This window comes from Emys orbicularis, chromosome 11 (assembly GCF_028017835.1).
Source record: "Emys orbicularis isolate rEmyOrb1 chromosome 11, rEmyOrb1.hap1, whole genome shotgun sequence".
NCBI classification, from domain to species: Eukaryota; Metazoa; Chordata; order Testudines; family Emydidae; genus Emys; species Emys orbicularis.
In genome coordinates this window covers 38,305,950-38,320,270 of record NC_088693.1, presented here as the reverse complement: position 1 = coordinate 38,320,270, position 14,321 = coordinate 38,305,950, and the positions used below count along the sequence as shown (strand labels likewise).

Sequence of the window (14,321 nt, the reverse complement as noted above, 5' to 3'; positions counted from 1 at the left end):
ACATTTTCTGAACAAAATTGTGAAGTAAACAAAATACATCTTTACGGCCTTCATACTGCCATCAGATCAGCTAGCAAAGACCACCGCGCCCATGCAGAACCCAAATAAACCCAATGGGACTCAGATTTGGTATGCACAGACCCCAGATGATTGTAGGAGCAAGACCATGGATTACAAGTTTAATATTTATAAGACAGAACATTTGAAAAGATATATAGATTGGCTTGATAAAGAAAACTTTACCTTCAAAAAAACCACCATAAATGGATTCTCCTCCTCTCCCATTTCCTTGAAAGAAAAAAACCCCAACACATTGTATTACAAATAAATTTAGTCAAAGTATAAATCATTAAAAGTTCAAGATGTGCCTAATGACTCCTAAAGAAAGTATCATAATATAAAAGATATTTCAATTATTGCATCCAAGTAAAAATATCTTCAAGAACAGTCAAATAGGAAGCTACATCTTGACAGTCTGCTTAAGTAGAATGGGACTGAGAAAATGCAGGTTATTGCTTTTCCATTTATTCTGCACTGTCTCACATATCTCTAGATCAAGCTAGGACTACTACTGGGAAATACAATGCTTTACACTGCATTACACTAAAAATTTCCACTGAGAGACCACTCCAAGCTATAAAGATAATGGAACCAAAAGCTATTTATAAAAATGTTCTTATTTGAAGGCCCTATTCAGCACACCTTACTCGAAGAACACACACCTTAAAGTCCACAGACATTTCATCTGAATATAGAGTGCTGAATAGGACTCTTAAAAGTATCTTACTATTTAAGAACTGGAGTTTTCTTTTAAGGCTGTGTCCTACCTTCACTGAAGTCACCTCCTTGGATCATAAAATCTTTCACAACTCGGTGAAACAGACAACTTTTGTAATGCAATGGCTTCTGGGTCGATTTTCCGGTACCTTTTTCACCTAAAAGGGAGAGAGGGAAGAGGCAGGGAAGGAAGGGGGGGGGGGGGGGGAATAAAAAAAAAAGATACTTTGCACTTGTGCAACATCTTTCATGGGAGGAGCTCCAACAGTCTGACTAATATTAACTACACCTCTACCTCGATATAATGCTGTCCTCGGGAGCCAAAAAAATCTTACCGCGTTATAGGTGAAACTGCATTATATTGAACTTGCTTTGATCCGCCGGAGTGCGCAGCCCCCCCACCCCGGAGCACTGCTTTACCGCATTATATCAGAATTCGTGTTATATCGGGTCGTGTTATATCGGGGTAGAGGTGTATTAAGTCTTGCAAAGCCGTTTGTGAAGTAGGCAAACATCTGTTTTGTAGATGGGAACACAGACAAGTAGATTAAGTCCAAAGCTGGCCATTGATTTTGGTTCTTATTTCCTCGATACCCATCGTTCAGAGGTGCTGAGTGTTCACAGCTCCAAATGAAGGTCTTAGGAGCTGTGGGTGCCCAGCACGTCTGAAAGTCAGATCCCAAGTCTCTCAGGTTGGGCATTCAAAACTTGGGTTACACCATTTCAATACCCGTTTTTGAAAAATTTGGCCAAGGTAACTTGGCCAAGGTCACAAAGGAAGTCTGTGGTGAAGCTGTAGATAGGACACAAGTCTCCAAGGGAAATTTACCAGCATCACTCAGAACCTTAAATGTATTATCATTCCAGAGTAAGACTGTCCACATGGGGAATTATACCAGTATTACTACGGTGGTAAAATTATACTTGTATAAATTTTCCTGTCAAGACAAAACCTCAAAGACTACTCCTAAAAGGCTAACACACCGCTGGTGGCAATAGGTACAAAGTCTGAAGGGCAGGTAACTGAACGAACACCAAAATTAAAAAAGTACTACATTGACTTAAAGTCTCCTATAATCTAAAGACAAGTTTTTAGACATTTGAGAAAACCCTGCAAAGGTTCCACCACTTTCAGAAAGTTGAGTATATCTTTATCTGGACTGATTGCCAGAAGAAAACCCAAGAAACTGATTCCTAGTCCCCTGCTCTAAACACTTTTGACCATATACATTCCCAATGTTTCAATAATAAGATCAAATTCAAATTCTGAGCTTGAACTACTTTATGTGCACATATATTACTTGTTTCTGACATGGAAGTGATAAGCAAAAACTCGTGAGAGATTGAAATGTAAGAAAAATATTGAGGGGGCAGACGGTGGGAAATGTTGGAGATAGAGAAAAAACAAGCGAATTTCTATAAATCCATTACTGTGATGAACTAAGTTTTTAGGAGAAAAGAAATTTGTTAAGAAGTTATCTTGGAAACAAGTTGACGGAGGTTGGAGAAATCTGGGTCAGATTCACAACCACCATTTAAAACAATGTTTTACTTTAATTACTAGGCTTGGACCAATATCAATATTCTTCAATTAAAGTAGCAATTCAGCAGGATAAAAATGCCATTTCAAAAATATTTCCACGATAGGGCTTTGAAAAGACTGGTCATTTGACTAAGAAACAGGGAATCTGAATTTAATTTGGGATTAGAGATCGCCACACATCTGCTACAAAGGAAAAACCAAAGGGGATAGTTAAGAAGTGGATGGCCAATCTTAGAAAGCAAAGACCATGAATATTAGTGGTAGTTCAGTATATCACAGGAGTCAGAAGAAAGTCCATTAATGCCCAACTTCCTGACCTTTCATTGGCTACCTTTACTGTATGCTTATCAGTTTCAGGATTAGTTAATATTATATAGTTTCAGCCAGCACAAACTGATTTAAATCACTGACTTTAATCATGATTTAAATCAAAGAAGCAGGAAAACTTGATTAAAATCATCAATTTTAATCATATTTTGCATTTGTACTTTCTACTAACTTAAAGAAAAGTTGATTCTCATTAGGTGGTAACCATTAAAACATGTTGATTTGCAATTAAATATAACCTTTTACACCAACATTGGTGCTTCTTTTTGCTAACCAGCAGGATACACTCTGTATATATATACATATATACACACACACACACACACACACACACATACATATACCATACACACACACACACACACACATTAATTTAATCCATTATATCACTTAACTTGCAATTACTAAAGCCTTAATTTTTATTATGTTAGAAAACAGTGAATGATGAATTTCCTATTTTAGATTATTCTTTTTTACTTGTGATTTGTGTCAAGCTCTATTTGGATGGAAATTCAAATTCAATTAAAATGCACAAAACCAGCATTTTAATTTTTTTATTATTAAATAAAACTACTTTAAAAGTAGATACAATACAAAGTTCAAAAAAACATGTTTTGCATTTAAAACTGATTTATGAAACAAAGGAAGCATTATCTGTGAATTGAACTGATTGTTTCTGGTCACCAAGTCCTTCAAGATTTTAGAACTAGTAAATCTCATCCTACACACATTTTTATACATTGAGTCAAACTGGTCCTACTTTTTTCATCTCCTATGGTTATTTACTTTGAATTAACTGAAATGAAGAAAACATTCTCTCCGCACCTGCAGTAGAGGCTACAGCTGTCAAAAGCTGGTTTAGCACTTCAACAAGCTCTGGTTCCAGGTGCTTAGCCAGTGACTTACACAAAAAGTCAGTGATTTTACTTTCTTTAAAACTTACCAGCAAACATACTGCTTAATATTATTTTTTGTATTTTAAATTAATGATTTTAATAGATTACAGTAAGTTTAAATCTTAAAACAGGTTGTAAATTTCATATTTAATTTTAAATAGGTTTATTTAAAAAATTGTATTTAAATTAAAAGAATCAAATTTAAATACAAAACTAATTTTTTATTAAAAAAAAGTTTGATTAGCGTATGCTCCATGTACTAACTGATGCCACAACTGCAAGTGCTGCATTAAATGCACACAAGACACTGATGTTAAATCTCTACAGAGACCAAGACCCATTATTTTAACGTCTACCTTCATTTTCTGGTATGCAAAAAGTGATAATCATTGGATATCTACAGGGGATTCTGCTGAATATAGTAATTCACAATATGAAACTAACCAACAATGAATTAAGTTAAAAATCATAAATATCTACGAACCTGTGCAAAGGCAGCGAAAATTCTCACATGTCTTTGGGCACACATCAGAAAACAATTCAAAGACCACTCTTCCAGCTGGAAAAAATCCCACACATTTATAAAGTTAAATTATATTTGTCTTCATTTGACCATTAAATATTTATATTGCTTTCAAATAATATAGCCTAGAAATTATTTTTCTCACCAGGTACATTGTTGATGGCTATGTCAAAAAAGCAACGTGGCCGCTGGACCTTGATTCCCATGGCTTCAAAAGTTTTAAGACTGCAAACAACAAAAATATAAAAACCTTTGAGTTTTTCTCCTCTGTGTAGTGAAACTATATATTCACTTGATCTCAACCTAAAAGCTTTTTATGAATGAAAAAAAGTGTGGTCATCCTGAAATATAAATGAGCAAAACTGAGCGTTGAGATAGGTGGCATTATTGCTCTCAAGTTGTTTTAAATATGAAAGTCTATGAGCTGTTAATCTTTGTTCTTTAGGATGAAAAGGAAAAATAACTTTAAAACAGTTTTCTGTGCACATTAAGTTTAACTTCACGTTGTTACCAACTCTTGCAAAACTTGCTGGAGCTTTAACACAAAATACTGCATTTTTCCTGCAACACCAGTCAAGGGATTATTATTGTTTGTATTACAATAGCACATTGGAGTCCCAGTCATGGACCAGGGTGCCATTGTGTTAGACGCCGTACAAACACAGAACAAAAAGACTATCCCTGTTTCAAAACTAAGAGTTTACAATCACCAATTTTGATGAATCAAAGAGGTCAAAAGATCTCACTTTTTATTTACAAAAATTCCAGTTCTCATGGTTGCAGACCATGTAAACAAAGCTTGTAAACATGAATGGATGTATTCTAAAGGCTCAATAATGCACTATTTTTAAATCTTGTGATTTAAGCCAATCTTGGATTTTGGGGGGCCAGACTCATGATTTTGAATGCTTGGGTTTGGCAATACTGACTTCATTCATGTTTACTTAGATTGAATCCTGAAGTGAAAACTGTCCCCTAGTTTTTTAGAGGAAAGCATACAAGAAAACTGCAAGGGAGAATAAAGCATCAGTTGATGAGAATGTCATCCAACTTCCTAACTGGCTTTATAAGAACATACTTGAAAAATTAGAGGATTTGGAAAAAAGTGGGAACAAGACAAACAGCTTAGGATCGTCCGGTCTCCTAGCTGGGTAAAAGGTTAAGATGCAGTAGAGTACTTTGATAATTTGCTCCCAGAGGCATTGGATCTTCAGACCCAAGGCTGAATCAAGTGGCAAGGGGGGCATGAGGTGGAGAGAAGGAGTTAACTTTGAGGCCAAAGGTCTGTGCATTCAGGCAACTTATTAAGACTACCTCTGAACTATTTGCCAAGAAAAGCAAACAAGTCCCTAGTATGACAGACAAATTCTTACTGGCCATAATAAGAAATCAGAATATTTTTGAAGAACTATTCAGTAAACAGAAGTCAAATAGCACAGATTTACATAAGATGGACAATATTAAGTTCATATTGAAGTATCATATGGGGAGTGGGAAATAAGATACTCCTGAGATTAAATTGGAAGAGATGCAAGGTTCACTGAGGTTTTAAACTTATACCAAATAAATAAAATTGACTAGCCTAAAAAAAAAAAAATGTTGCATATGACAAATACTTGGACCCTGTGTTACCCTTCACTATTTATACTGAAAAGGGAAGCATCATAGCTATTTGTTTACACATTTTGCAACAGCTGCTTACAGAGTTTACAAGGTATATGGTCCCTGCCTTGTAATAGTTGTGCACAGTTACTGATATACATCTTTCAGCCTATGGACTCTGTAATTCCTAAGCAGTAGAGCTGGGCATATAACTGATTTTTCAGTTTGTTGGTAGTTAAAAAAATATATTTTTTGAAGAAAAGTTGGGTTTGGGTTGAACTGAATCCAAAAAGTGTAAAAAACAAAACAAAAAAAACCCTTCAACAAATAAAAAAAATGTCCATTTGGGGCATTTTTAAAGGGCTAAATTCACAAAACAAGTGGAGGCAGTGGTGCCTCCCTTATAACCATTAGGCCTAATAGTTGGAACACTCACCTGGGATGTGTGAGACCAAAGTTCCATTTTCCCTCTGCCTGATATGGAGAAGTGATTTGCATTCAGGTCTCCCACACTGCAGGAGAGTGCCCTAACCACTGGGCTTTGGGATATTCTGGTATAGGTTTATCTCAGTTGCTTCTGTTGAAGCTGTTCCACTGCATCTAAATAATTAGCATTATTGGAACAAGGACTTGAACGTGGATCTCCCACATCCTAGGTTACTGCCCTAACCACCAGCCTGTAGAGTGGTTCTCATCCTCTTTTCCTAGCCCAATGAATAGTCATTGTCATTATGAAAGACTATGAATTGCCATTAATGCAAAATAATCACTGGGACAAAGGTTATAATGCACCAACACCTCCTCTTCTGCCGCCTCCGCCTCCTCCAGCCGTTTTGTGAATTTCCCCAAGTCCTTTCCACCTCCTATCCCCCCCCCGACTCACACACACACATTTGGCCAAAACTATTCAGTGAATTTGAGTCAGCGATAATTGAGTCCAGTGGAGGGACTTAGCAATCTTTTAAGTGATAGGCTATTCCTGTGACTATTGTAAGCTGCATTAGTCATATTTTAGAAATTTGATTGAAAAAAATAAGCAATACTTTGTACTTTACTACTCTGTATTGTTAAATTCCTTGCAATTGCATAAGATGGGCAAAGGCCACTGCAGAAATGTCAGACTGGGACTTGTGCTATAAACGCCAGAAAAATAAGGGTCAAAATGTAAAAACAGTTTATCATGATCCACCAAATCAATGACAATATTGACAGGTTTAGCCCTAGACATTTAATGTTGCAAATATTTTTAAGATGCCAATCATCCTAGTATCCAGGAGCTGCTCTAATTATAACCCACCCAACCCATTCTATTGGTTTCTTTTAAAAACAGAACACATCTTGAGTAGGTAATTGTAACAGTTTTGCATTAAGCTTTATAGCAATTATTAAACACATTTTCAGCTTTTTATCTCTTGTGTCTGTTCTTTCCCTTTCATGGCACTGTTTCTTTCTTTATGTTGACTATCTTGGTGTGTCTTTTCCTGTCTATGTTTTAGTATATGTTCCCTCTTTATTAGTACAATAACAAACAATAATTGTTCCCTCACTTCATTCCACAAGTGTCACTATTCCTGCACTGTGCCCTTTGCAATACTTTCCTTCTACTATCATCCTCTCTCTTGGACCCTATCGCCCTCTCTCCTTGGCTCCCCTCTATAACACATTCATTGAAACTAAGACAAACTAAGACAAACTCTTTTCTATGAAGGAGAGATTGCAGCCAGCATATGCGTAGAAAGTATTACATTATTATTTACTGTCAGTTACTGAAAAATGTCTAAAGTTAATCATACTGAGCACTATATACCCTTACTCATATTGATGGATAGTAAGTTGGAGTTCAGGTTAAAAGTTAGTTTTATGGAACCTTAACTCTCAATTCCTTGACCTTAACAAAAAGCCACGAAACATTTTCAATATTGTAAACAAACGAACAAAAACGTATCAGAATGTTAGAAGTGTATTTCCAACTTTAAATTTTCTATGTGGAACTATATACAAAAATTTTGCATACCTATTAGGCCATTAATATTAATCTATATCTGTTTCTGCATTTAATGATTCCAAGTATCCTACTCTAGCCTAGCACACCGTCCCTGACATCCAAGCTTGAGTTTTTACAACAATTCAGACCAAGAAAATTCCTCAAAATATGTTATCTACAAGTAAAGTTAAGTTCTCTCTCATAATAGAATTATTAACCTGGCAGTAATTCCCCAAATGCACCCACTGAAAGTGTAGTAAAATGGTAGGATGGACTAGGCCACACTAACATATACACTCTCAGGGAGCCAGCAGGAATGCAGATTCAGACATAGCATCCTCAGGTTGCTACAAAGGAAATCAACAGGTTCCAGTTACTGAAATTTGATTAATCTGATTTTCCCAGCAGTTTGTGAGGAGAAATTCTCATACTTTTTGCATTGTTGTGGAGGGCGATGACCATGCAGCTGCCTTCTCAGGTGAAGACAGAGTAAACTGGAGTCAGCGTGGTCCTGCAGCAGTCTAGCAGAGAGTCTGAATTGAAAAGACTAATAAGGAAGCCCAAGCTGCCTTCTGCCTACATTGTGGAGGAATGAATATGTCTAAATCATGAATAACCTCTGGATCGTGAATGTCACACATAAGAACAGAACAAACTCATTTGCTTTTTAAAATGAAACAAAAGTTTACTTACAAGCTACTAGAATCGAAGAAATAAAATATAAGGTATTGTAAGTCTTTTTATCTTGAAGATGATTTAAGAAAAATTTAAATTATCTTTAGAAAAAATGCTTGCCTTGTAATAGTTTGCACTGGCTCACTAACTTCTTAAAGCAAACAAAATAGAATCCTTAGGACAATGCATATGTAGCGATATAGAAGATACTCCTGGGGGAATTCTGCGCTACTGCGCATAATTAATGAGCCCAGCATATTTTAAAATTTTTGCGCAGAAAAAAGTTTCTGCTGAAATGTTGCTGCAGTTCTGCCTTTTGCCCACCAGAGGGCACTGTGGCACAAGAACAGCAGCAACTCCCAGTAGAAAATAACTTCTGCGGTTCCAGCTTTTGCCCACCAGAGGGCGCTGTGGTGATAGACCAAACAGCAGCTCCCTGCCAGCGAGGGAAGAGAAAGAGCTGCCTTCTTCATAGCGGGCCAGGTCAGGAGACAGGGGCTATGGGGAGACATACAGCGTGGGGTGCTGCGGGGGAGGGGGTCAGACTGGGGCTCATAAGGGCTAGTGCGGGAGGACAGACTGGGGCAGGGGCTGAATGGGAGTGGAGGCACAGGTCCACAGGGGGGAGGGAGGTGCAAGACCACATGGTGATGGGGTGGGGTGCAGAGCTACATAGGGACAGGGGGTGGCGGCACAGAGACACATGGGGACAGAGAGAGGGGATCCAGGGACACATAGGGACAGAGGATTGGGTGGGTGGGGCACAGAGAAATTTTTAGCCCCAAAGTTTTTTTCAAAGTTTGTGAGCATGTAAAGGATCATAATTAGGGCTTCTGTTTTGGGAGGTTTATACATTACATTTTTCAGGGTTTCTTTTTAGCAATTTTTGAGTTTTATGTAGATGTCTAAAAATTGCAGGTTTTCAGGCTCTCTCTTTATATATACTGTAATGAGTAACATATTATACAGTAGTATATACTGTGATGAGTAATCTATTTGTAGTGTTCCATACTATGCTTTAATGTAGTACTGTTTCAAACATTTAATGCACACTAGGAGGGTCTACTCAGGCCAATTAATGTGCAACACATCAGTGCACTTTAGAAATCACGCTCCCTGTAGGCTGGTGAGTTTGCATCTGTTCACCAGCTCAAGGGACAAAACAGTCAGCTACGTGCAAACCCTGTTTCAGCTTTCTGCGCAGGCTCTTTTACTCTTCTGTCACACAAACACAAGGAACACAGAGAAGTAACAAAAGTGACAGTCCTTATCTGGGCTGATACTGCTCTGGCCCCAACAGCTCAAGGGTCACAGCTGTTCCTTAGCCTCTGGGGAACTGCAAGGCCCTACCTGCCCTGTTGCAGCCTTCTGTTGCTGTCCAGCAAAAACTTTGTTTCTTCTGGCCCTCCCTTTCACAGAGCTGGGCCCTCAATTATGTCTTCCAGCTGGAAATCAGAGCCAGTTGTTAGCTACTTCTTAGGTGGATCAGCTGGTACCCAACACCTACCTGGTGGGCTTCTCCATAGGTAAGGGCTCACTGCTCCCTGGCTCTGCAGGCTTTAAAGGGGTAAACTGCCCTGCTACACCCCCGTGGTCTGCATTACTGCTCCATGTAGACAAGCCCTTAGAGACAAGTAACCATTTCCAGTGTTTATTGGATAAACACCAATATTTCTTTTTCATGTTTGTGTCAGGATCGTTTTATCTGTGTGTATTGCTTAAACCAAAAATCAGAAGCCTAATAGTTAAACACAGTTTACCCAAGGAATAATTTGACTAATTAGGGTTAAAAATACTTATGTTACCCCTCTAACAAAGCTATGCCCGCTACAGTTTAAATGAATAAAACAGTTTCACACTTTGTCACTGATAACATATTGTCAATTTTCTATAATTTTTTTTTATAATACAAGTTGCCTTATTTTTCCTATACCTTATTTTCCTTCACTCCATTCTCCCTTCCTAAAACAGATCATGCTGTATCTTTTTCTACATTGTTTTCAATGTTATTTCCTCTTTTTTCTTTCTTCCTTTAACTGCTATATCCCTTTCTTCCTGTGTTCTCTATCTCTTCCCCCTTTATTTTAATCTTTCTCCCATTTCTCTCCCAATAATCTCTTTCAATGAACCCTATGTCTCTTATTTAAATGTATTCCACTACTTTCTTTCTCCCCCACTTGCACATACCCTCACTACCATTCTCTCACTCACAGGTTTTGAAAAATTTACTAAACACCAAACTATCAAAGGATTAATCTACTAACCAAAGACCAACACAAAATATTTCCCGCCACATAAACAGCATGTCCAGGAAAACACTCTGGTGAGAGGCCAACCTCTCTCTCCTCCACCCCTCTCACCTTCCCCAAAGGAATGCTGTGATTCCAACCTAAGTGCTGTCCCTGAACTGTTATGGGGCTCCATCCTTCACAACCTCCTTCTAGTACAGAAGGGAAAATTCCATTTGCAATAGAAGAGAGAAATTACATTTGTAATTATGATCTGTGAACCAGTGTATAAATTTAGGACCAAATACTTGCCTCAGGCTCCACCCAGGGTATAGGCCCATGGCAGCGGGTGTGTGTGTTTGTGTGTGTGTCAAATAGATATTTGCAGAAAGATCAATAGTAGAAAATGACCTTTATATAGGGTATGTCTATGGTCAGTATAGACACTACCTACTCCAATGGCAGGGATTCTCCCTTCGGTGTAGGTAATCCACCTCCCCAAGAGGCAGTAGCTAGGTCCAGTGGAAGAATTCTGCCACTGACCTAGAGCTGTCTACACCAGAGGCTAGGTCAGTATAGCTACATCTCTCAGGAGCGGTTGGGAGAGTGAGGCCCTCTTCTGATTGAACTAACCTCGTTATCTCCAGACTGATTCTTGCCTGCATATTTATACCTGCCTCTGGAAATTTCTATTACATGCGTCTGACGAAGTGGGCATTCACCCACGAAAGCTTATGCTCCAATACATCTGTTAGTCTTTAAGGTGCCACAGGACTCTTTGTTGCTTTTTACAGATCCAGACTAACACGGCTACCCCTCTGATACTTGACAGAATTTAGATGTGCATTAACAATAACGTTTCTAGCCCCTATGGTTCTTCTGTCTTCAGATCGCTTCAATGCATTTGTTGCTGCCCCTGACTTTCCAAAAAACAGCAGAGTGAAATCAATCACTCTAATCAGTTTCACTTCTGCTATTCATAACTTTGGGACCAGCAGGGACAGGACAAGAACCATGTCATTTTACTATGCAGATTCTGTTTTTGAAACTGTACACAAAATCAAGCTTTGGGGAAGAAGAATTAAAAAAAAAAAAAAAAAAAAAAGCAATCTGGCAACAAAATCTTCTAGAAATAGAGCAGCCAAGACAACCTCAAGACAGTAGGTTCAGGGGCTACAAGGGAGAAGAGAAATAGTTAGATACTAAAGATTAGCAGACAGTCAGCACAATGGTAGGAAACCTAGCACCTTTCCCCAACAGATAATTGGACAGCAGGCTCACTCATCAAGGCATTATCATTGTTGCTGCTCCTCGTACACCTCCTTCATACTGGACTGGCTGTGTACATTTGTTCTCACTGAACAAATAGCTAGTAGATAAAGCCGACTAATTCAACACAATATAAACTGAGCTAAAGTTAAAATAGGGTAATGCTTCATGGCCAGTGCTTGAGATTCAAGCTCAGTTATTCTTATTCTTATTGTGGTAATGCCTAGGATTACCAGTCACAGACCAAGCCCTGGTCTACACTATGAACTCATGTCGGTATAAAATCCACAACCCTGAGCAACGCAGTTATACGGCCTGAACTCCCTGTGTAGACAGCACTATTTCGACAGGATGGCTTCTCCCATCGACATAGCTATCGCCTCTCGGGGTAGAAGCTCTCTCATTGGCACTAAGCACTGCAGCTGTGCCCCTACAGTGCTTTAAGTGTAGACAAGCCCCAAGACTCCATGGTGCCAGGCACCATAAAAACACAATTAAAAAACAACCAAATAGTCCCTGCCCCACAGAGCTCAAGTATGTGGCCTCCTCTGTAGATAATAGGGAGCAAATAAATATTTTCTCTTAAAAGAACATGCAAGCATTTTACAAAGTGGATTTAAAATGAAAAGAAGTGGGTGGGCGAGGTTCTGTGGTCTGCAATGTGCAAGTCAGATTAACTCATCTTGATGGTCCCTTCTGGTGTTAAAAATCTATGAGTCTAAAAAGAGTCTGGATCACATTCCCCTATGCACAAATACAGGTGATAACCAGAACTTAAAGGGCTTCAGGGGCTCAACTAGTTACCAGAGATACTTTACCAAGTCCCATATATTTATGGGAGGCAATTCCTTCACTGGGATGGAGTTTTAAGGCAATATTTAGCCTTGGAATGGAAGGTTTAGCTATGTGTATTTCAACAAGCTATGTATCATCTTACTTTTTGAAATCTCCTTCATTCATACTATCCTAACGGCTCTGCTAAATGTATTGTCATACATATGCAATATTTTCTACTTTCAGTTCATTAATGCCTGCAAGCAAAATGAGTCTATAACTGATGTCGTCACTATTACCAAAAAATAAATAAAAAATCTATGCACAGCATTGGGACAGCCCTTCAAACTAAAAGACAGAGACCCTCCAGCCAGCCATGGGGCACCCTTCAAAGCAACATCTCCTGTTCCAGAGGCCTGCAGAAGGGACGAGGCCATGTGGCAAGCAGAGAGTCTGGTGATTTTGCCTGCTAGGGGAGAAGAGAGAGGATTCATTCAAACTCTGGAGCAGGCACGGAACACGGCCCCCTGTGTACCAGCAGCTGGAATTATCACTAATGATTTGTGTCTGGAGGACTGAAAATGTGGCCAGCAGCACATCACCAACGTGAGTGGAGAAAAGGCTCCTGTCCTGCTCCAAGGAGCTAATTTTAAAAAAAGCCATTCACCACAATCCCCCATTTGTAACTAATCCCACCCCCTTGGATCTCGCCCATGACCCTCCACACCTCCCCTCCTCTAACTTCCCTCCAATTTGCAGCTTATTCCCTGCCACTCAACGCCCCCTTTCTTCTCAGGCCAGACCGGACCACAAGACCCCCCTCGTCGTCTCCCCTAGGGCTGGGTCACCCCCACCTTTTCCCCAAGCCCGTTACAGGCAGGCTGAGTCCCCCGGAGGGCTAAAGCTCCTGCGGCCCAACGATGGGTGGGCCCCTTCCCGGGACGGAGCGGGTAACTCCCGCCCCCTGGTGAGGGGTGCAGGCCCCGGCCCCCCCTATGGCGCTGAGGCCCTCGCCCGCAAGGGGCTCGGCGGGGCAGACTCCCGGCAGCGCCCCAGCACTCACCCGCTCGCGGCCCGGCTCGCTGCCCGCGCTCCTCACTGCCTCGCCGCCGCCATGTTAGGAGCTGGTGCGGCACAGACTGCGTCAGTGGAGGGCGGGAGCGAGGAACCCCAGCGGCGGCGTTGGGTGGACGGTGACCGGACGGGGCACCGGTGGGGTGGGTGCAACGGTCGCGGTAAACCCCGACCCGGTTGTGCTGAGGCGGCCAAATCGGCCGCTCGGAACCCACAGTGGTTAGGGGGGCAGCTCCCCGCCTCCTTCCGCCGTCACAGCGGCTCCACCCCCTCATCGACTCCACTCGGCTGGGCCGCCTGCCTGTGCGTGAGCGCAGACCTGAGCCCCGAGCTAGCCGAGGGCCTCAGACCTCCCCCCGCGCCAGAGCTCGCGTGTCCCGAGCCGGCTCTTCTCTGCCAGTGCCTAGGGTTGCCAGGCTTGGTTGGAGGTATCCTGGAGGTTTCATCACATGACATAGTCTTTACGTAAAGATTCATCTTTAATTCCTGGAGACTGCAGGACAGTCCTGGAGGATTGGCAACCCTACTGACCTGTGCAGGCACAGTCCCCTCTGCCAGCGCCCTGTGGCCAGAACAAGGAGAGGGCCTAACTCCCCCCTCCCCAAGTCTCTGTGCCCTGAGCTAAGACATGGGCATAGCACCCCCAGCC

At 40.7% G+C, this 14,321-nt stretch overlaps 1 protein-coding gene across 1 annotated transcript in view; it reads right to left on the bottom strand.

The window, feature by feature from the left end:
- PPIG (peptidylprolyl isomerase G) overlaps window positions 1-13,904 on the bottom strand; it is a 36,220-nt gene extending 22,316 nt beyond the window's left edge. Inside the window, exons 1-5 of the mRNA XM_065412953.1 lie at window positions 13,662-13,904; window positions 4,212-4,291; window positions 4,028-4,102; window positions 828-935; window positions 244-288 (exon numbers count right to left, since the gene is read on the bottom strand). Of these exons, the coding sequence (XP_065269025.1) occupies window positions 244-288; window positions 828-935; window positions 4,028-4,102; window positions 4,212-4,272 (289 nt within the window). The 5' untranslated portion in view covers window positions 4,273-4,291; window positions 13,662-13,904. The remainder of the gene's footprint in view (window positions 1-243; window positions 289-827; window positions 936-4,027; window positions 4,103-4,211; window positions 4,292-13,661) is intronic.
- Between the last annotated feature and the right edge of the window lie 417 nt (window positions 13,905-14,321).